This window comes from Marmota marmota, unplaced genomic scaffold, assembly GCF_001458135.2.
Source record: "Marmota marmota marmota unplaced genomic scaffold, marMar, whole genome shotgun sequence".
Classification (NCBI taxonomy): Eukaryota; Metazoa; Chordata; class Mammalia; order Rodentia; family Sciuridae; genus Marmota; species Marmota marmota.
In genome coordinates, this window is record NW_026000241.1 from 9678258 (window position 1) to 9700317 (window position 22060).

A 22060-nucleotide genomic window follows, 5' to 3' on the forward strand; every position below is an offset into this window, starting at 1 on the left:
CAAATCTGGGAAAAAGCTACATTTCAAAAGAAAGCAGAGTTGTAAACATTAACCCAAAATATCAAGACCACAAAAAACAAAGGTCTGATTTTTATATCAAAGATAAATGTTCCAGAATAAAAAAAAAATTTTTTTTGTTTAAAAAATTATTAATGAACCAGGTATGGTAAAGCACACCAGCTACTTGGGAAGCTGAGATGGGAGGGTCCCTTGAGCCTAGGAGTTCAAGTCTAGCCTGAAGTGAGAAACAGTGAGACCCTGACTCAAAAAAATAAATAGTAAATAAAAAGGATGTCTTTTTTAACTTTGTATTAAAGATACAAATATGTTTTAAAAAAGGTCTTTAGTATAAAAGACAACATTAGCACAGAATCAACTTTAAAAAGCATAAAATGTCAGTTATACTATGCTACTTTTTCTGGTAATCATTTTTACTTTGCATAGCTGAAAGTATGAACAATTAAACTGGAGTCAGAATGCTGAAAAATTAAGAGATTTATTGTAGAAGTGATTTGTTATAGAAGTAACTGTGGTAGGCAGAACTCTAGAACTGTGTCCTGAAGATTCCTATCTGCTGATTATTTAATCCAGGTGCTGCCCTGCAAATAGAATTAAGGTTACTAATCAACTGGCCTTAAAATAGGGAGTTCATCCTGAGTGCCCAGTGTGATCACATGAGCCCTTAAAAGCACATGAGGGCCGGAATTGTGGCTCAGTGGTAGAGTGCTTGCCTCGTATGCAGGAGGCACTGGGTTCAATCCCCGGTACCACATAAAAATAAACAAAATAAAAGCACATGAAAACAGAAGAGGCAGTCAGGAAGATGCAGCAGAAAGAGAAGGAGAGTTTAGTCTTGAAAAGGGTTTGATAAGCTATTGGTGGTGCCTGAAATGCAATAGAGGACTCTAGAAGCTAAGGACAACTCCAGGATGATAGCCAGCGTGGAAATGGGGAACTTGGCCCCACAACCACAGGAAGCAGATTCAGCCAGCATCCTGAATAAGCTTGGAAGTGGATTCTTCCCCCAGCCTCCAGCCTGAAAGGCAGCCCTGCTGACACCTTGATTTTCACCCAGTGAGCCTCAAACAGGATCTCCTAACTATAGAAACTATGAGATAATACATATTATATTGTTTAAAGCCTCTAAGTTTATGGTAATTTGGTACAAGAACAACAGAAAGCTAATTTCATTCCTGTAAAATGAAATAACTTTCACCTTAACCCTTGGCCAGAACACACCCACAAACCCTTTCAATTCCTGGTGGCAAGGAAAGAGATTCTTCCCTCAATTGAATTTTTAGATACTAGTGTTTGGGTTTCTAAGAGACAAACTTTTCTTTTTCCTACCCACTGCTTGCCTTTTTTGAAGTACTGGGGATTGAACTCAGGGGCACTCTACCACTAACTACATCCCCAATCTTTTTTTTTTTTTTTTTTTTCTTTTGAGACAAAGTCTTGCTAAGTTGCCCAGGCTGGCCTCAAACATGGAATCCTTCTGCCTCAGCCTCCCAGCAGGGACAAAATTTTCAAAAATAAATTTTACTTTTGTTTTTTTCCAGTAATGGGGACTGAACCCAGGAGTGCTTTATCACTAAACTACATCCTCAGCCCTTTTTATTTTTATTTGAGATAGGGTCTTGCTCAATTGTTTAAGGGCCCCTAAGGTGCTAAAGCTGGCCTCAAACTTGTGATCTTCTTGTCTCAGCCTCCAGAATAGATGGGATTATAGGCATGCACCACCACAACTAGCCTTTTGTTTTAGGAACTGGGAGGCTGAATCAGGAGGACTGCAAATTCAAGGTCAGCCTGGACAACCTGAGACCTTGTCTCCAAAAAATTAAAAAAGGTTGGGGATGTAGCTCAGGAGTAGAATGCCCTTGGATTTAATCACCAGTGCTTAAAATTAAATTAAAAAATAATTTTTAATGAAGTCTTTTAACTTTTAGTAAATGAAGAATTTTCTTTTTTTGGGGGGTGGGGGTACTAGGGATTGAACTAAGGGGCACTCAAACACTGAGCCACATCCCAGCCCTATTTTGTATTTTATGTAGAGACAGGGTCTCACTGAGTTGCTTAGGACCTTGCTTTTGCTGAGGCTGGCTTTGAATGTGGCAATCCTCCTGCCTCAGCCTCCAGAGCCACTAGGATTACAGGCATGTGCCACTGCACCTGGCAAGACTTTTCTTAAAATAAGTATAATTAACAGTACTTTCCTGATGGATCACGGTCTATTTTGAACTAAACAATATCTGTGCTAGCCTACCAAAGGATGATATCTTCAAATTCTAGTACTTTATTATGGTGAAAAAAATGACAGGTTTTAGACTCTTATAATCTGGTTTGAATCCCAACACCATGTACACTAAGTGCCTGAATAAAGCACCAGACTTCTGGGCTCAGTCTCCACTTCATTAAAAAAAATTAAGTGAAGGTAAACAAGGGAATGTACATGATATGTCCAGCACTAAGACGCGACACCATGAAATGGGAGCATTATTATTATGTTACTAAGTGACCTCAGACCCCTGGATTTTGTTGTTGTTTTACTCTTCTACGGCTTCTATTCAGCTGCTTTAGTTTTTCATCTAAGACAAACTTAACAGGCTACAGAGAAGGCCTGAGGAGGGCTACCCAGTTCTGACCTTGGAATCAAGTCCACCAGTCCTTATTACATTGAGTTTCTTCGTGCTGTTCAAGGACTGCATTCTAAATTCAGCGTTGTACTGTGGGGGACAGGGCTACCACAGTTTATGTCTCCAGATACATAACTAATTGAATTGTACTGAATAACTAGTTGAATTGTTCAATAATTACTAGTAATATAAAAAGATGATTATTCAACATATGATCACAGAAACTGAATTCCTCTTTTTTATATAATGCACAAAATCAAAACTTGCATCTAAATAAACAGCCAATGGAGAAATATTTATTGCCCCTGCCCTCAATAATTCATCCTTCTACACTCTACATGTGTCTATATAAATGCATTTAAACTTCTCACCTATAAAACTTCAAGAATTAAAATAAGCTATCTAAATGAAACCAATGAACTGAAAAGCACACTTTGTTTCCATATTCTGTACATTTTTAAATATGTAACTCAGGTACATTTCAATCAATAAAGCAGTCATTGTTAAAAATCAAGTGATTAAAAAAGAAGTTATACACACACATATGTACACATACATGGAAAAAATCAGCTTTTTATGAGCAATTAAAATTTTTTTCTCAATTTGGCATTTAAATTTACAACTGATTTAGAGAGCTGGGAGTGTGGCTCAGTGGTACAACATTCACCTAGCATGAGTGAGGCCCTGGGTTCCATCCCCAGCACAGCAAAACAAAACAAATATTCCTAATAATCACCACATTAATGACTTTACTATGTGCTTAGAATTTTTAAAATTACAAAGTTAGAAAATATACTTTCTTTTAAAAAATACAATATGTGACACCTCTGAGTCTGGATAAACACATTTGAAGTAAGATCAATAAATTTGAATTTTAACTGAGGTGAAACTAAAACAAATTTCCAAGAGTGAAAATCTTCCACAGAAAAAGCCTTGATCTTCTTTCAGAAGACAGAATCTGGGGAGCACCAACAGGCAGATGCAGGCTGAGGACACATCCAAGCCACTCAAATGCAGGTTTGAAGAAGGAAAAGTGCTTGGAAATAGGCTAATTAACTTAATTACCAGAAAATCTAATTGTCTATGAGGTAAGAACCAACAACACAAACATATTTCAGCAAAAAACACTGAATAGCTTCAAGAGCAGAGGAAAAAGGTAAATAAGAATTTGGCAATGAGAGAAAGGCAAGAGTAGGGATGGAAGTGAAGAAGTTTGAAGTTTGTAAAAGGAACAATAAGATCCTTATCCAAACCAGTAGCACCCAAGCACCTGCCCTTCCTGATGCTGGAATTTAATGTTTAAAACAGTTTGACAAGAGAATCCCTGGACTCCAGATACCAGGCACAGCTGAGGACCAGCTCAGTGTGAGATGACAAAGTCAGGAGACACAGAAGTCTACTTACAGATGACCATCCAATCCTCCTCCTCTGCCAGGCTCCCAGAATGATGGCGGCCAAGTTTACTTACTCCCAATCCCCATAGAAACTCTGAAGACTGTCCCTGAAAAAACTAATAGGTACAAGAGAAAAAAAGATCTGGAACTGCTGACATTTAGGAACCTAATTGAAGATGAGAGTTCTTGCACAATCACACCACAATGAGGGCTACAGTTGACAAGTCCTGACCCACAAAAAAAATCTTTGAATTAGTTGTTTTTAATGCCTCATTCTTTAACATGGGATGACAACCAAGAGTCACTAGGTACTTAAATAAAGGTTCCCTTTGAGAAGACAAAGATCAAAACAAGCAGTAAAACAACTCTGGGTAAACAAAGTATGCTAAGAACAGAAAACAACTTCAAAACACATTTATAAATGATAGCCTCAGAAAGAAGACATTGAATTTATAAAATAAGAACAGGGTGTTATCAAAAAAAAAGCATGAATATATTCTTGAACTGATGAAAATAATAATTTGAATAATTAACAGAAAGGCTGGAAGACAAAACTGAAAAAACTCTCCTTGAGAACAGACTAAAAAGAATTGTGAGATAAAAGCATAGCAAGGAAGGAAGGGAAGAAGGAAGGGAGGATGATTGAGGTGGGGAGGGAGAAAAAGAAAGAAAGAAAAAGAGGCACAATCCAAGATGTTCAGCTTCCATTTAGCAGGAATTCCAGAACACACAAAGAAGGAGGGGGGAAAAAAGAAATTATCAAATCCATAGTAAGAAATTTAATCCATGACCAAAGGACAAGTTTCTAGACTAAAAGACCCACCAAATAAATGGAAAACACACCAAATAAAAGTACAATAGTTGTAAATAATGATTCAGAATCCTCAGAATGGAGGCTGAGACAGGTGGATCGCAAATTCAAAGCCAGCCTTAGCAATTTAGTAAGGCCCTAAGCAACTTAGCAAGACCCTGTCCCTAAATAAAATATAAAAAGGGCTGAGGATATGGCTCAGGGGTTGAAAGCCCCTGGGTTTAAACTCCAGTACCAAAATAAATAAATAAATAAACTCCAGTACCACCAATAAATAAATAAAGAAAGAAAGAAAGAAAGAAAAGAAAAAAAAAATATCTTTCTTTCCTCTTTCTTAGCAGGAAAGATATGTCCCACTAAAATGAGGGGTAATCACAGAGTCAGATACAGAATATAAAACAAGATGATTTTTTTGTAACACTCTGTTCTCATTTCATTAACAAGAAATTCTGAACACTGAATATTTCACTATAACTATATTCAGAAGAAGTAAAAGCTAAATCATCATCTTCTGAAGAAGAAAGTCATCAGATGACTAAAATTGAAAAAATATCAGGAAACAGCAGTGTAAGCATGTTCTTTAGAAATATGCAATAAAATATCAGAAGTCACTTAAAAAGTTGCATCTAGGACAGTGGGAGTTGGGGGTACAGAAGGGTGTTCTTTGATACTGTAAGCTTTGGTACTGTTTACTTTTCAACCATATACTGGCAAGATTAAAATAAAGTTTAACAATGTATTAAAATAATAAAATACACAAATAAGATTATGGATTAAGTTAGAGTTTTAGCCCAAGGGCCTTGGGGCCTTTACCGCTGAGAGATGCTGCCAGAAATTAAGCCATGGGTGCTGCCACCACACTATTCTGGTAATGTCTGCTATCTCTGGGCTTAAGAATTGATATAATGAAAGTATGAACAATGATTATTAGCTCATCAACATTTCTAAGGACAATAATTGTAAATAATGACTCAGAATCCTACTAATCACAACAGTAATCACCCCCAGTCAGAGACACCTGTATACACCCTTGCTGCCCTCTTTTTCTCCTCCTTTCATTTCCCACCCCTCATTAGTTGGCCTTAATATTGATCTGAAGTATATTTGTCACATATAGTAAATTCTATTCTATAAGTTTTATGCTCCTGAGACTTCAAACACTGCACCCTCTAGCACTTACATTCGATGATGTAATTTTGCTGGTGTTTATGGTTTTACTGCTCTTTTGGATTTAAAATCCTCACCAATGGCTGTCTCTGAAGACAAGGACTGAGCTTAGTCCACTCTCCTGGGTATTTCTCACACAAGAAAAAAGCAGCAGCTTAATCAATTTTCTTAGAGAATATGACACATTTAGTCAGCAAACACCTACATAGTTTTAAAGGGCCTTAATTTGTGTTTTTATTGGCTCAGTGATAGAGTAAATAAAATTTTAAACACTGTTTTCCTTTTTCCTTGCTAAGAAAAGCTCTTGACAGGTCAAGTTTTAAACTGGAAATGAGAAAGAGGGAGCAGTATTCTCCCTGATAAGAAAGTTTACAGAGTATTGCTCAAGCCACCTTCTCCCAGGAATTTCTTCAAGTTTAAGAGTCAACAGGTTATACTGCATTCTCAACATAACAATTACTTAGATCTGATGGACTTCATGCAAATGAAGAAAAACAATGGTAACTAAAAACCTAGGAAAAACTTTTCTATGAAAAAAATAAAACAGCAACCCTGTGATGTCCTTCATTTCCACAGAACTCTATCACATTATTTATTTTATAAATAAATATAAATAAAATAGGCTTTAGAGAATAAGAAGATTCCATTCAAGATTATTTGGTCATTAGCTATGTAGTCAGGTCTCTAAGGTTCAAAAATTAATGCTATACAAAAAGGGCTCTGGTCCTATATAAACCATCTGATAAAGTGATCAGAATACAATCAACTATTGCCAAACAAGACAGCTGATGCACGCTTTATAACCCAGCTACTATGGGGACTTAGGAAGGAGGATCCCAAGTTTGAGGCCGGCCTGAGCAACCTAGTGAGACCCTGCCTCAAAAATAAAAATTTTAAAAAGGGTGAGGGGGCTGGGTTTATAGCATGTTCCTGAGTTCAATCCCCAGTATCAGGATGGGGGGGGGGGGCAGTAAAGGGACAGGACAGCAGGGATGGATACAATTAACTATTAATTCTAAGTGAATAAGAATATATTAAATTCAATACAAGGAAATTCAGGCAGGTGTAGTGGCCCATGTATGAAATCCCAACGACCCAGGAGGATCACAAGTTAGAGGCTAGCCTCAGTAAATTTAGTAAAACCCTGTCTCAAAATAAAAAGGACTGGAGATACTGCTCAGTGGTTAAAGTGACCCTGGGTTCAATATCAAAAAAAAAAAAAAAAAAAGAAGGGGAAAATAAAAATAAAAAAGACAAGAAGATTCAATATCACCTAGNATGATTTGAGTATCTAAAAACATAGTTTTTCCCCATGCAACATCCATATCTTATTTCAGGCAACAAGCAATGTCTTCAAAATCCTGCCAATCACCATGAGTAAAATTAACTCACTTCAAGTATATTACACCCACTAAAATGGGGAAAATAAAAAGAGAAGAAATGAAAAAAGAATAAGTATTGGCAAAGATGTGGAGAAACTGGAACCCAGTAACTGTGCTGGTGGGAAGATAAAATGGTGCAGCCAATATAGCAGTTCTTCAAAAAATTAAAAATAGAATTACTATATGATCCAGCACTTCTACTTCTGGGTATATACTCAAAATAACTGAAAGCAGGGTTTAAAGAGCTATCTATAGACCCACATTCATGGCAGCATTACTCACAACAAAGAGGTGGAAGCAATCAAAATGACCATCATCAGCTGAATGGATAAACTAAACATGGTAGTAGTTATGCACTGCATAAAGACGTTCTGGTCAACTATGAGCCTCATGTACAACAGTCCATATCGAGTAGCCTAAGTGTATAATAGGCTGTGTAAGTATCTAGACAAGTGTAAGTATACTGTATGTTTACCCAACAACATTGGTTAAGGACGACGCATTGCTCAGAATGTGTTCCCATTGCAAAGCAACCTGACTGTGCATATAATGGTATATTATTCAGTCTTAAAAAGGAAATTCTGACACAGTTCGATATACTAAGTGAAATAAGCCTGTTCAAAAAAAATAGTGTTATGAGTTCACTGAAATGAGGCACCTAGAACAGTCAAATTCACAGAAACAGAAGACTTAGAGTGGTGGTTGCCAGGGGCTGGAGGAATAGAAGAATAGGGAGTTGTTTAATGGGTACAGTTTTAGTTTTGCCAGAAGACAAGAATTCTGGAGACAGATGGTAGTAATGGTTGGCCAACAACATGAAAGTGCTTCGTGCTACTGAACTATACATTTTAAATGGTTAAAATAATATATTTTATATACATTTTATCATAATGAAAAAACGATTATTTGCCTAGGAACCTGGTAACTGTCATTGTCACAAAGTTTATGTATCTAAAGGATGCTAGCTACATCGCATCACTTAGCATTAACCTATACTCTCTAGCCCGAACTTCCATCCAACTATGCCATTCTTAAGACACAAACTTTTATCATCTTTGTCCAATTTCATGAGGATAATCTATACCCTTCCCTCCATGGAGAGATATGTGAATGTTGGACATATTACACCGGTTCTCATTACAATGCAGGTTAGCTTACATCTGTTCTCTAGTTTGCAATACATCTGCCCTGACTGACCTCACAGCTATGAAAATCTTGTAGGAAAGACAATTTCTTAACTAAGGAAACAGTACTTCTTCAGAGACAAGATGCCGCCAGATTCAGTAGTTAAGGATTCCCTGTTTTCCACCAAGTTTCAGCTGACCTTTCAAGATGGGGGTTGGGAGAAATAATACATTTCTAGTCTGTTTCACAATTTCAGATACACATTTGAAATTACCCATGCTTACATAAAGGTTCTAAAAAACAAAAAGAAGTCTCAACAAAGGACATTTAAAACTGCCTAGAAGTTTAAAAAGTATATAAATTTTAAATTCTAAACAAATCTACATTGTTTTCCATATTAAAAACCCATTTGGATATGTCAACTATTTTTTATTATAAGTTCATTTCTATACCTGGCATGTCTGAGGACTAAGAAGAAATCAACCTGATAAAGAGAAAAAAGGTAATTTGAATACTGCAGTGTAATGGAAAGATCACTGGACTCTGGACCAACTGTGTTCCAAAGTCAGCTCTGCTGTGGCTTGGCTGTGTGACCTGACTGTAACCAAGGGTAATTATTTGACTGTCTTCAACAATGACAGAGGACATACCTACCTAAGACCTTACAGAGGCATTGGGAAGAAAACAACATACATGAAAAGACTTAAGCCTCTGCTTTTTCAAAATAATACATTCCAAATAACTACAAACTATTCTTTTTAAAGTACTGGTGGGTGATCTATACTGGAAAGTTCATTTACTGGGGATGCAGGTTCACTGAGGAGATGCACAGGCTTTTTGTTAAATACTGAGTAGGACTAGAGGAGAAGTCTATTAAGGTGCTTCTAACACATTCTAGATAGTGGCAACACAGCTAAAGAAACAAAGTATACATCATGATCACATCCTTTCTAGGTGACTGATTCAAACAGTATTTTGGATGGATGGTTATAGCTCTCAGTCCTCTTGTCCATGACACAGTAAATGCTTTATAAATCAATCCAAAGAGACAGAATATGTAAATCATTCGGACTTTTGTTGTTTAATTTTTCACTTCTGGCTTCAAAGACTTATCACAGCTGAGCGACAAGAAAAATGTGAAAAGAAAAGGTTTCTCAGAGAAGGTCTCTGTGACATACAGTGAGTATTTCATCCACAATCCTTTTCAAACCATACAATAATTCTGTGAAGTATTAACATTCAGATTTTACAGATTAAAAAAATGATTCTGAGCCAGGCACTGCGGCCTGTAATCCCAGCAACTCATGAGGCTGAGGCAGGAGGATTGCGAGTTCAAAGTGAAGCTCAGCAAAAGTGAGATGCTAAACAACTCAATGAGACCCTGTCTCTGAGTGAAACACAAAATAGGGCTGGGGATGTGGCTCAATGGTCAAGTGCCCCTGAGTTCAATCCCCAGTATCAAAAAAAAAAAAAAAAAAAAAAAGATTCTGAGAGATTAAGTATTATGCCCTGGAAAGCAAGTAAGCAAGTAGCAAGTTTAAGATTTGAATCCAAATCTATTCTGACTAAAAAACCTGAGTTTTCTCAGTTCTATCATGGATTTTATCAGCATATAGAGAGAGAGAGAGGAGAGAGGAAAAGGCATTCCGGGTGAAAGGATCAAAATAAATCCAAGTTAGAAGAGGGTGAGCCAAGTCTGGCAGAAATGGGCAGGGGATGGGAGCGTACTTACAGAAAATAAAGTTAGAAAATAGATTATAGAAAGGTTAAGAATATAGACAGCCAACTAATGTGGGCTTGATCCTACAGGAAGTGGAAATTGTACCTTAGGAAGTAGAGGATGAAATTAAGACATCTGGAAGATGAACTTCAGCAGAGCAAGGATGGACAAAGAAAAAGTATGGCATAATGTAGGGAAAAATATTTAGTATTTCAAGCACTTTAACATTTAAATAATCACTGTTCAACAAATTTGTTAAAAAAAATTAACCAAACTATCTCTTTTGTATGACACTTTCTTAAAATACATCTCCAGGCACTTTTTAAAAAATGGCTACTGTGTCCTACCAATTCTTATGTAGGTCAGCAACCAATTCCACATCCAGATGCATCCAAAAGAATACTCTTTGGTCAGAGGCCACATTTAAAAACTGAACAGCAGGAGCAAAAAAAGGAATAAAAACAGAGATTTCAACTCACAAGCCCGCTAAAGTAAAACAAATTGGTTTAAAAAAAAAAAAGAGTTCTATCCTCACATTTATAAGAAGTACTCAAAACTTAAGGACTGATAAATCAGAGAATGACTTTCACATAACCCCAAATTTACTTTTTTACTGAAACAAATTTATAGCTTCTATTCTCACATAAATCAATACAAAAGCATCATTCTCATCATTTAAGGACCAAATTTCCTTTCTCTTTTATGGATATAGAGGGTGTTGTTTGTTTTGAGGTCTGGACTGGTGAAATTTAGTGCTTTGGCAGCTCAAAAACAATCATCAAAATTCTAAAGTTCTCTATCTTATTCAATCTTTGCCACAGGAAAATTCAACTGCATCCTGTAACCTAACACTGAGCTGCATTAAACCAAGGCTCCATATTGCTTAAACACATTTGAGACCTGGTGTAAGATCACATTAAACCCTTCAATGCCTATCAGATAGACAACAATAACCCAATTCACCAGCAAAGCACACGAAACATTGGCCTAGCCAGTTACCTAGTCAAAGACATTTCAACTTTTTGATCACTTTGCAAACAGGAAATGGGAGAGAATAAATGGTGAAGAAAATGTGGAGGGAGGTGTGCAGCTGGGAGTTTTCAAGGGGATTATTATAAATGGGAGGGGCAAAGGGAGTGAAATGTAGAAAAAGTAGTCACCTTTTCTGCAAATTACATGACATGGAGTAGATATCTTCCCACCCAATGCTGCACCCCTAAACTCTAAACCTTTCAGAAAGTTATTAGTGAGCCTGAGGTTCTTGGGAGTACAAGAAGTGCCCAAACCATACCTCCTCATTTTCCTGCAAAGGAAATGTGATACCTATGCCTAAGTACCAGGATATTTTAACATACAGAGGCATGGATAAGCTTCTCAAAAATTACATTTGATTCTGCTGTCAAAAACATTCCCCGATTACCAAATTTTTAAATAGCCTAGAGGCAAAGCATTAAAGTGAGTAGAACAAAGTTATTCCCAGACAAGAAAAGTACAGACGCTGAGGGTAATACTAAGGGGAAATACATGCATATTATTTATCCAGGACGAGCCAAAGCCCTTACAAACAACTATGTTAAACTCTTTAACATCCAGGGCCTCTTTCTCCCAAAGCCCTAAGCATTTGTCTTCACCAAAAAGTCAATTTGCAATGTCCAAACGGTAGAGATTAACGAAGCAAAGACTTAAGGACCTGCTTATGCTACAGTTGTGTAAAATTTAAACCAAAGTAAACTCCTTCCAGACCTTAAAAGAAGTACTGACCGCAAATTTCTTTTCCTGCACCCTAGAGACCCGTCAAGCAGCCTTCGACGTAACCAAGAGAAAAGTGTTATGTGGACTTTAAAACGTTACTATAAATACATTAAATAAAGGAAACCCTCTTTTTCTTTGCTAAGCCATAAGGATAAATTGGGCCAAGAGCTCTCTTTTAAAAGGAAAAAAAAAAAAAGTGGGGAGGAGCGCCCAGAAGGGCCGNCCGACCCCTGCAAGTCGGGTCCTCCGGAAACGCCCGGCCCCGCACCTGCCGCCCCCGGGCCCTTTCTGTCAACCACCATAGCCGCGGAACTCACAGCTTCAGCCGCTCGTAAGTCGTCGCCGCCATCCTGCACCACCAATTCTTCCTCTCCGTTCCGCCGGCTCGCCCTGAGCCTCACCACCACCTCCGCTGCTGCGCTACCGGTCACCCTGGCACTCCAGCCACCGCGCCCGCCTCACCCCACCCCTTTGCCGCCCCGCGGGAAAGAACGCAAGCGAACCGGAGGCGATGGGGGACAAACTAGTAAGCAAGTTGGAGCGTGAGAGACACGCCCCCTGATGCGATGGATTGGATTGCGTGGAAGAACGCCGTGACGTAGCGTCTGCGGATTGGTGCGGCGTGTTCGTTGGGAAAGGCGGAGCCGGCAGCTCAGCGCCGGAGCCACGACACCCGACGCAGGGGCAGGAACGGAGAGCTGGTGCCAGGAAGCCTGTTGAAACTGCGTCAGCGGTGATCAGCTGCACAGTGAAAGCTCTGCTAGCACGGGCCAGTGGCGCAATGGATAACGCGTCTGACTACGGATCAGAAGATTCTAGGTTCGACTCCTGGCTGGCTCGACGTGTGCTCTTTTGCGACGTTTGGGTTTGATATGGAAGGGTCCTTAGAAAAGAATTATGTGTAAAAACTGTGAAGGTCAAAGTCTTGAATTGCCCAATAATACTCTCTTTTAAGCCATGTTTGAAACCTAAAGCTGTCTGAAATGGTTTGCAAATTGGAGAGCGCCCTCATCTTAAATGATGCACACGAGGAATCCTGGTAAAAAAATATATATAAAATCTAAGTCCAGTACCTTTAGGAAAGCACACCTGAGAGGTGGCGATTTGGAGTGAGCGGCTTGCGGGTTACCTACCGAAAACGCAAAAACGCATTTTAGGAGACCTTATTTTCCTCCAAGGAGCAGAAACCCCCGTACCGACGTGAGAAGGGTTGCTGCGCGGGTTTCCCGAGGTGGGTGGGCTCCGGTTCTGCCCGCGCCAAGGAGGAACCACCGCAGTGCGTTTGCGGGCCGTGGTGCGGGTCCGCAAAGCCCTCGGAGCCTCCAGCCCTGGTGCCAGCTACCTTGGGCCCCCCCAACCATTCTGGTTCCTAAACTAAATCGGGAAAATTTTAAACCTTAGTCATTTTACAGTGAGAAGACCCCCCCGCCCCGACTAATCTAGTATATTCACCCCTTATTTTACAGGTTCCCAGATACAAGACCTGAGAAGGCCCAAAACGTTTGCGGCAGCAGGGAGCCTTGAACCCCCGGAGTGGCTGCCTTGAACACTGTATGAACCAATTACTCCATGATCAATTAATTTCTCCCATCATAACGTTGTTCCAACAGAAATTTGTTGAGAATAAAAATAAAGCGGGGGCTGGGGATGTAGCTCAGTGGTATAGTGGCTGCTTAAACATACATACAAGGCACCAAAAATAAATAAAGCAAATTCCTACTCTGTGATTATCACTATTAACATTTTCTGTTGCACTTTAATAGGGATTTACCTGCACATTCCCCCCCCCCCGCCCCCACAGGGTCTCGTTTTGTATCCTTTAGCTTTTTGTCTGAGATTTAAAGCCATTAAATAGTCTTGGAAGATGTTCTATCAAATAACTAAATATTTTAGGAATGTGGATTGTTGCCAGCCTGACACTTTTTTTTTTAAGCATTCAATGAAGTTTAACGTCAGTTGGTAGCATTCATCTCTATGAAGAATGGAGAAGATCAATGTGAATGAAGCCAGGCGGACTGCACTGTCTGCTGCAATGTCTCTCACTTGTCCTCTCTTTAACACTTATTTGGAGCTCCTTATGTTAAATAATGCTGTGTGTGTGTTAGATTTGACTTGCCATTGATTCCCCTCAACCTGCTGGTTAGGGAGGCTCTAGTAACCCTTGCAAACAATTCATAAAGGCCGGTTACAAAGAGAAGGTCTGACAAGAAGGGAGATCCCTTTCCAAGGTGCTGGCAGCATCCTGTAACTCAGCCTTCCTTCTGTGAGTCTTCTCTAGTCTGGAAAATAATTTCTGAGGAACGGCTTGTCAGTTGGAACTGTCTTTTTTTTTTTTTTTAATAAAAGGGGATTTATTAGATTGGCTTACATTATCAGAAGCTGGACAGTCCCCAAATGGCCTGCACACCAGAGAGCCAGAGGAACCAGTCAGCTTAACACTTTATAAAACTGATAACTGTGTTGGATTATTTCTATGTCTTAAAATTTTCTAGATGGGATAACCAGGTGAACATTTTAAAGATCCATTTCATGGACATTTTAAAGATTTTTGGTACATATTTTAAAAATTGCCCTCTGAAAGATTAAACCAGTACACACTTCAATCAAAAGCATCTATTTCCATGCATGCTAACCAACACTGGATTATTTTTATGTATGTAAATTGGATATTTACATAAAATGTGAATATAAATTGAATCATAATTTTTAATTTTCATAATTGAAAAATGGAACTTCCTTTACATTATTTCTTATTATTTTCTTAATATATTTAATTTTTTTTCTTACAAATATGACTTTTTAATGTATTAAGGATATTAACTCTGGCTATCAAACACATTATAATCTTTTTGCCAGTTTATTATTTCTTTTCCTTATAATATTTTTAACCTAATTTTTGCTTTTATTAATTCAAATTTGCTAATATTTTGTTTCTATCACGTTACTTTTTAATATTTATTTTGTAGTTGTAGTTGTCAATACCTTTATTTTATTTATTTATTTTTATGTGGTGCTGAGGATTGAACCCAGGGCCTTGCGTGTGCTAAGTGAGTGCTCTACCGCTGAGCCACAACCCTGGTCCCTATCACATGCACTTTTTAAAAATTTTATTTGTATTACTTTTTCTTATTTAATTCGTTTCTAATTTATTTTGTTGATTATCCTGATGTGAAAATATATTAAATTTTAAAAACTATCACACTTAACTGAGCCGTTACTTCATGCATGATATTGCTTTAAGCTCTTTTATTTGGACCAATTCAATCAACCCTTAAAACAATCTCTTTATGTTCAGTTACCTGTTTTTGTTGTTGTTGTTGTTTGGTACTAAGGATTGAACCCAGGTGTACTTAAGCACTGAGCCCTATCCCCAACCCTTTTTATTTTTTGAGACAGGATCTTACTGATTTGCTTAGGGCTTCGCAAAGTTGCTGAGGCTGGCCTCGAACTTGTGATTGTTATCCTCATTTTTTTAAAAAGAGAGAACTAAATTTCCTTAAGGTCACTGAACAATTAAGTGGTGAATACTGAGGGCTCTTGAACCCAAGGCTTTCCTGCCCTAGGGGTCACTGTACCCAAGAAGGCCACCCATGAACAGGCTCAGGTCCTGTGCCCTGACTGAGCATGGATGGCAGTCACATACTACTCTCCCCTCTTTACTGGCCATAAGAAGACCTCATTTCTAGTCCTGATAATTCTTCTATTCACCAGCTCTGGGCTTCTGGACATTTCTTCCCTTTTAATAAAAGGGATTGAAGTTGTGTTGTGTTTCTTGGGTTTTAAGAAAAGAATATTTCCAGCTAAAGGGCCATTGCCCGCCCAGTTGCTCTGAACATGTCTTCTTCACCATTTGGGGACCATAAACCAAGGCCTTCATGAACATTTAGTGACACTGAGAGAGAATACAGTTAGAAAAAGGCATTCTTCCAGGATTTTTAAACGCCAAATAAGCCAAAATAAGACTCTTAAGCACAGCAGTGTTCAGGATAAGAAACCATCAAGGATGGGTAAATGTAAATTGACATCTGTCGCCGAATTTTTCCTATAATAAATTGTTATTTATACATATATGAATATTTTATAAAATCTGCCAGGGCCTTCTCATGCAGACAGTCCAAGCTGCAGATTATTGGCACCATCCAGATGATCTCTATAGCTCCCTTCTTGTCTAATTCCCACTTATAGACCTTGGATCCATTTTGTCTTGTGGAGTCTGCCTTCATGCCAAATCCCTAAGTTCCCTCATTTTTCACTCCTTCAGAGACCTGTTGTGCCCACAGCCACCTTTCTCCAGGACTTGGATCAGTTGGAAGAGTGAGGGAGAGGGTGGGTAGGTAGCAGCAGTATTTTCAGCTGCTTTACAAGCTCAGAGGTATCATACAATGAGGACTTCTCCTAGAAGGGTCATACACCTGGGGATGTCACATGTCTGAGAACTTCTAAACCAGACCAGACCTCTTGATTTTTTTTTTTCTCCCATCACGGTATGACATCTGACTTTTTTAACACCCAGATTCTAATTGTGTTTACTATATATGATACATTTCTGTTTTCAATCCAGGAAAAATGCAAACCCCACTTTTAACAATGCTTGAAAAAATAGGGAAACTTTCATTTCCATCCTAAAAAAAACATATTCTGTTGGAGTCTGAATAATGCTGTCCATCAAGATGTCCAAGATCTACGACTATATCTTATCCAACAAAGCAAGGGGGATTTCGGCTTAAGGATCATGAGATAGTAAGATTATTAGGGATTATTTGGAAAATCCCAATATAATAAAAAGGTCATTATGATGGGGGGGGGGCGTGATCAGAGATGGGCAGCCTGACTACAGAAGCAGAGTTACAGAGCTGGAGTGGTGCCACCACAAGCCCTGAAACACGGCAGTCTTGAGAAGCCGGAAATGGGCAAGGATGCATTTTCTCCCAGTGCTTCTGCATCAAGTGCAGATCTACAGACAACCTTGATGTGAACCCAGAGGATCCATTTCTTCAGAATTTTAACAAACTTGTGCTATTTTAAGCCACCGAGTTTGAGGAATGACTCTACAGTAGCAACAGGAAAACAAGAGTCCAACAGCAGTGATAAGCTGCTCCTCATTGCCATTTTAGGGACTGTGTGGCTTTATTGAATAAATACACTGAAGTACAACTGATTAACCCCTCAGCAGACAGAGTGGCCAAGATAGGCCACTCTGCATGAAAGTACTTGGGATGGCATACTGGTCCTGCTATTTACTGATGTATTACTGAAGAGTTATTTCACCATCCATGTCTCTCAGATGTTCATAAAATGAGGGATGATAGAGAATATGGAGTCCTTAAAATAACATTTGGGACATGGTCCCCACAATTAATGTCACCTATTATGTTGCAATCATGGAATTTAGAACCAGATCAGATTTCCTCTTTGCTTCAACCCCCAGATGCATGAGGCTAGCTCATACTTGCTCATAACTAAGTTATCTTCTCCCAACTTTGGGGTGGATTCTGGGGTGCCATGTTGGTAGAATGAAATTAGGTGTGACAGGAGAATTTGCATCATAGAAATCAACACACCCTTGGATATGATTCTCCAAGGCCTTTCAGATTCTAACACTAATCTTGTGAGCATAGGCACCGACTGCCTTAGTTCCAGACTATCTTTTCAAGGATGTTAGTTCATTGAACAGTTGTGAATGATTGTGTCTCTCCAGAGCAAAGATCAGGCAGACTCAATGCCCATTATAAAAGACAGGGTTTCCTAAGCATCTGGTGCCCCTTGTAATGCAACCCACCACATGTGCAGGTATTGTCTGATCCTCTTCATAGAGCCCTGTAGAAAACAGGGTTCAGTAAACAATTCCAAATGCTGATAATCAGGCTACTACTATTGCTATTAGTAATAAACTGTCCTTTGTCCTGATCTGCAAGTTCCATAACTTCTGCCAGGATCCAGGAAACCATGCCATGCTAATTTATTAGCTTTAAGAAGGTAAAATCTCAGGCTCTTGAAACTCATGTGTTACTTAAAGAATCCAGAGTTCTAAAAGGGTAAAACCCAGGGGTAAAAACACTGTCAACCCTGTCACATTATTCCACACACAGAAAAGGCCCAGTGAACACTGTTATGTTGGAGAACACTTTAATAGCCTACAAATTGATTCAGTTGTATCGTTGCAATATTTTGAATAATTTTATAGCAAAGAAGACACACAGAGGAAAATAATTTTCCTATACAGCAAAACTTTCATAACTATATGGAGATTTCCCACATCTGTCCAGTTTTGGCTCAGAACACAAAAGATACCTAGTACATTTTTACTCATTTTGTTGTTGTTACTTTAAAGTTACTTCAAATACTAACTAGGAAATTAGGACTGATTCTTTTTTTTGGGGGGGGGGGTGCATACTGAAGATTGAATGCAGGGAGCCCTTAATCACATCCCCACCCTTTTTCGTATTTTATTTAGAGACAGGGTCTCATTGAGTTGTTTAGGGCCTTGATAAATTGCTGAGGCTGGTCTTGAACTCGTGATCCTCCGGCCTCAGCCTCCCAAGCCACTGGGATTACAGGTATGCACTGCCATGCCTGGCTTAGGACTGATTCTTGGCAAAGGAAAGTACAAAAATAATTTGGTTTCCTGACAGACAGAATTTTAATAAGTGCATCCAGCAACCACTATTTGGGGTAGAATCCCACACCCTTTCTCTGCAAGGTACTATCAACCTTACAGCATGCACTCACACGGGCACAGAAAGGGCACATAAAAGCAGCCTTTAGTGGAGTGCAATGGACTGTGAATTCCGAACAATCCTCTTAAATCCTAACAATCCTGCTTTTCATCTTGTAAATGTGACTCAGGCCCCCGGACACAAGGCAAGGACAGCACTTGAAGGTGATCAGGGTGCCTTGGTTATTCTAACAGCCACCCAGGACTCAAAAGCAGAACCTCAGAGGTTCTCAGTTGTAGGACAGCACACTCAGATATTAATAACTGAGAAGTAGAGAGAAGTGGAGTCTGAGAAGTGGAACTGAGAAGTGGAGTCCCCACCCACTGCCTCATGCCAGGAAGGAATGCCCTTCTTCAGTAAGAGATAACAAAGCAGACGATCTCCATCTCGGGAGGAGAAACAGTGAATGAGAGAGAATCCCTACATGACAGACCAAACTGGGTTATCAGATTTTTATAGATCACCCAGGTTGCTTTTGACTCAAGTGAGCAGATGAAAAAAAGGAGAGAACCAAGATAGAGTGCAAAAACATCTCAAGGCGAAATGACACAAGAGAGAAGGATGGAGGCTCACTTTGGGGTCTGGGATCAGGCCTTCATCCTCCTTGTTTTATCTAAAGTCCAAGAACTGTCCAGGAAACCAAAAAGGTTATTTTCTCTAACTTTCAAAGCAAATTTATTCATCCTGGTTTTTCCCTATATGCCCATAAATACAACCCCATTACAGTTCTATTGGACCAATAATTTATTTAAAATACAGATAGGCAAACATCTCTTCATGGCTTTCATGCAAGGGCCTGAGATGGAGACAGACAAAACAATTCAAGATCCCTACCAGTGCCCTTTCCAGAGACTGGACAATCAGAGAAGTCCACTGCTAGGATTTCTAGGACATCTGGAAATTACTGTATTGTACTTTTCCCACAACATAAAATGTATTTGCAAATACATCTGAAATACCTCTATCAAGGCCACTTTAAAAATGTCATTCAAAATATTAATCTAAGGGTTTTAAACTAATTACTCCATTTGCAAACAAATCCCTGCTCCTTCTGATAGTGATTCCAACACAATTTTCTTCACTCTGCTTGACTCAAAAGTGGAGCGAAGGTGTGCCGGCAAAGCCAACATTAGGGGACAGAGCTAGGTTAAGACCTAGTGGCTCACTTTGTTCCCCACCAGCCTTGCCAAAGCCGAGCTGGATGGCTTGTTCAGAAGAGAGGGACCCAGCCTCAGGGTCCACACCACAGGCCCATGCATTTATGGGCTTTCAGGAGGCACAGCCTGGGACCAGAAACTGAGGAATGCCATCTGGACAAAGGAAATGGAAAAGACAATCCATGGTGCTGATTCTGTGCTTCTCACCCACAATGGCTGCCAATGAGTCCAAACATGGCCCACAGGTGGAGCCAGGCCCGATGAACAGTCTGCATTCACTTGTGCCAGCAATACCACTGACCACTCTCCACAGCCCACTCTGGGTGTGAGGATAGGACTCTGCAGAGTACAGAGGCCAGAGCCATGCCCTGCTCTGGCTGGCAGCAGGGAGACACCCAGCAATCCCGTCACAGGAGAAGAGGGCAAATGGCAACCAGTCTTTTTTTTTTTTTTTTTTTAAAGCTTCTCCCATTCGAATTATCCTCTGGCCTCAGCAGCCTTGGAGTGACTTGGAGGGCAAATTGTGACTTTTCAGGTGATCTTGAAATCTTGCCAGTGTGTGGTCCTCCTCCAGCCCTGGCCACCTGGGAGCCAGTATGCTGAAATGCGTAAGGCCATAGTGCTGAATTTCCATCAGCTCTATTCCCAGCTGCTATTTAGTTATGATCACACTACCCTGACCAGCTGGAGTCTGCCATGTGAAGCCAGCGATTCCTAACACACCCAAGGAGGTATCTGAGTCCAGTGTGGTGGCCAAATCCCTCCTAAAAATGCAATTTGGTGAAGCTCTATCTGTGAGGTATTTTTGTGTGTGTGAAAGACTAAAAGTGGACAGAAACAATTAAAAGAAAAAAAAAAAATAGGCCAAAGCAGTGTACCTTATGTTGGTTTCTTCAAACATAATGTCTTTGCCCAGAAGTAGGCAAGAGGGAAAGCCCTGAAGTAAATATATTAACTCACTGCCTGCCATGCCGGCTCACAGATCTCACACACACAAAAACTCTCCCTGCTTCTAAGGAGTTCTCTCTCTGCAATGTGGGCAGGGCTTTCAAAAAGGCCTTCGTTAAATAAGCTAAAATAGGTGCCAGACATGTTCCCACATGGGATCCAGAGACTTCCTTGCAGGAATGGCTCCAAAGTCACAGACTCTCCAGAGCTCCGAGAAAAAAACACCACAAATAGGTGGGCAAAAGAGTCCTGGTGCCTGCACCAAGGTCTTCTCCCAAAGCATGTTTTACAGGGACAGGGCAAGCCTCCATGGGGCCCCCAAACATCACACCCTGCCTTAAGAGAGTGAGGACTGGCAGGGGCACAGAATGCTGTGAGAGCCCAAGGAGGAGCCTGGGCTCCCGTGTCTGGAACCTTGGCTCTGATTTACTAAGCAAATACTTCTCAGGACACAAAGCACGGATTAGAGCTTCCTTCTTGCCATAATGCGACTAAAGTTTGCAGCCACTCTCAGCAGTACTGAATCTGGGATGGAAAGCAGTCTTCAATCATGCCTTGGAGGTACACATGTATGAAGGGGTGACCGGGTGAAGGCATCTTCCTATCGGGAAGGGCTGAATGTCTTGGCCGCTGAGCTGTCACTTCACGACATACTGGGAATGTGATCAACACAAAACTCTCCTCCTGAAGCGGGAACTGTTGGCTCACACAGTGGAGTGGCTTCCCAAGTTACCTGACGAGGGCGTGACAAGGAGAAAAGCACTTGGGAAATACATACACCAGACAGGTAGTGCACTACCTCCCTGGTTAAAAGAAAGGAACCCCACACATGCAGGAACTCGCCCACCCGTTCTCCTCTTCCTCTACCCCAATTCCATCCCAGGGGCCACCAGAAGTAAAGGGCAGATGTCTCCTTGTGCAGCTCTGGCCCCTCACCCCCACCAGGAGGTCCGGGAGTGGCTCTGGCTAGAAGTGGTGCTGGTGGAGGGCTGCAGACGAGGGGCCTTTCTCCAGCCTCTTGACGTGACATGAGTGACAGAACAGGTGGTCCTCCAGGGGGTAGCAGCGGTGACCGTCTTCATCATTGAGCTCCAGACCACAGTCCTGGGGTACGAGGGGGCAAGGCAAGAATGTCCAATGAAAGCAGACTGACATCAGGCCACCATCCCAAGTCAGCAGGGGGCACTGTTTCCTAGCTTTCCCCAGTGAAGACCTGTCCAATCTGGATGCCACTGACTACATGTCACTACAGAGC

General features: G+C 40.2%; 2 protein-coding genes, 1 long non-coding RNA gene and 1 other non-coding gene across 5 annotated transcripts in view; 2 read left to right on the forward strand and 2 right to left on the reverse strand.

Annotated features, from left to right (window-relative positions):
- Sacm1l (SAC1 like phosphatidylinositide phosphatase) overlaps positions 1 to 12442 on the reverse strand; it is a 53040-nt gene extending 40598 nt beyond the window's left edge. Inside the window, exon 1 of the mRNA XM_015489381.2 lies at positions 12302 to 12442. Within this exon, the coding sequence (XP_015344867.1) occupies positions 12302 to 12333 (32 nt within the window). The 5' untranslated portion in view covers positions 12334 to 12442. The remainder of the gene's footprint in view (positions 1 to 12301) is intronic.
- A 207-nt stretch (positions 12443 to 12649) lies between these two features.
- On the forward strand, positions 12650 to 13720 carry LOC125613791. Its single transcript, XR_007344367.1, has 2 exons — positions 12650 to 12803; positions 13451 to 13720. It is a non-coding gene; the product is annotated as an uncharacterized LOC125613791 (long non-coding RNA).
- Positions 12752 to 12824, forward strand: Trnar-acg. The gene has a single exon. It is a non-coding gene; the product is annotated as a tRNA-Arg (tRNA).
- A 4373-nt stretch (positions 13721 to 18093) lies between the features above and the next one.
- Limd1 (LIM domain containing 1) overlaps positions 18094 to 22060 on the reverse strand; it is a 57501-nt gene continuing 53534 nt past the window's right edge. Inside the window, exons 8-9 of one of the 2 annotated variants that reach the window (XM_015489383.2) lie at positions 21742 to 21909; positions 18094 to 21538 (exon numbers count right to left, since the gene is read on the reverse strand). In XM_015489383.2, the coding sequence (XP_015344869.1) occupies positions 21772 to 21909 (138 nt within the window). In that variant the 3' untranslated portion in view covers positions 18094 to 21538; positions 21742 to 21771. Of the gene's footprint in view, positions 21910 to 22060 lie in introns of both variants that reach the window. The other variant, XM_015489382.2, reaches the window with a different exon arrangement.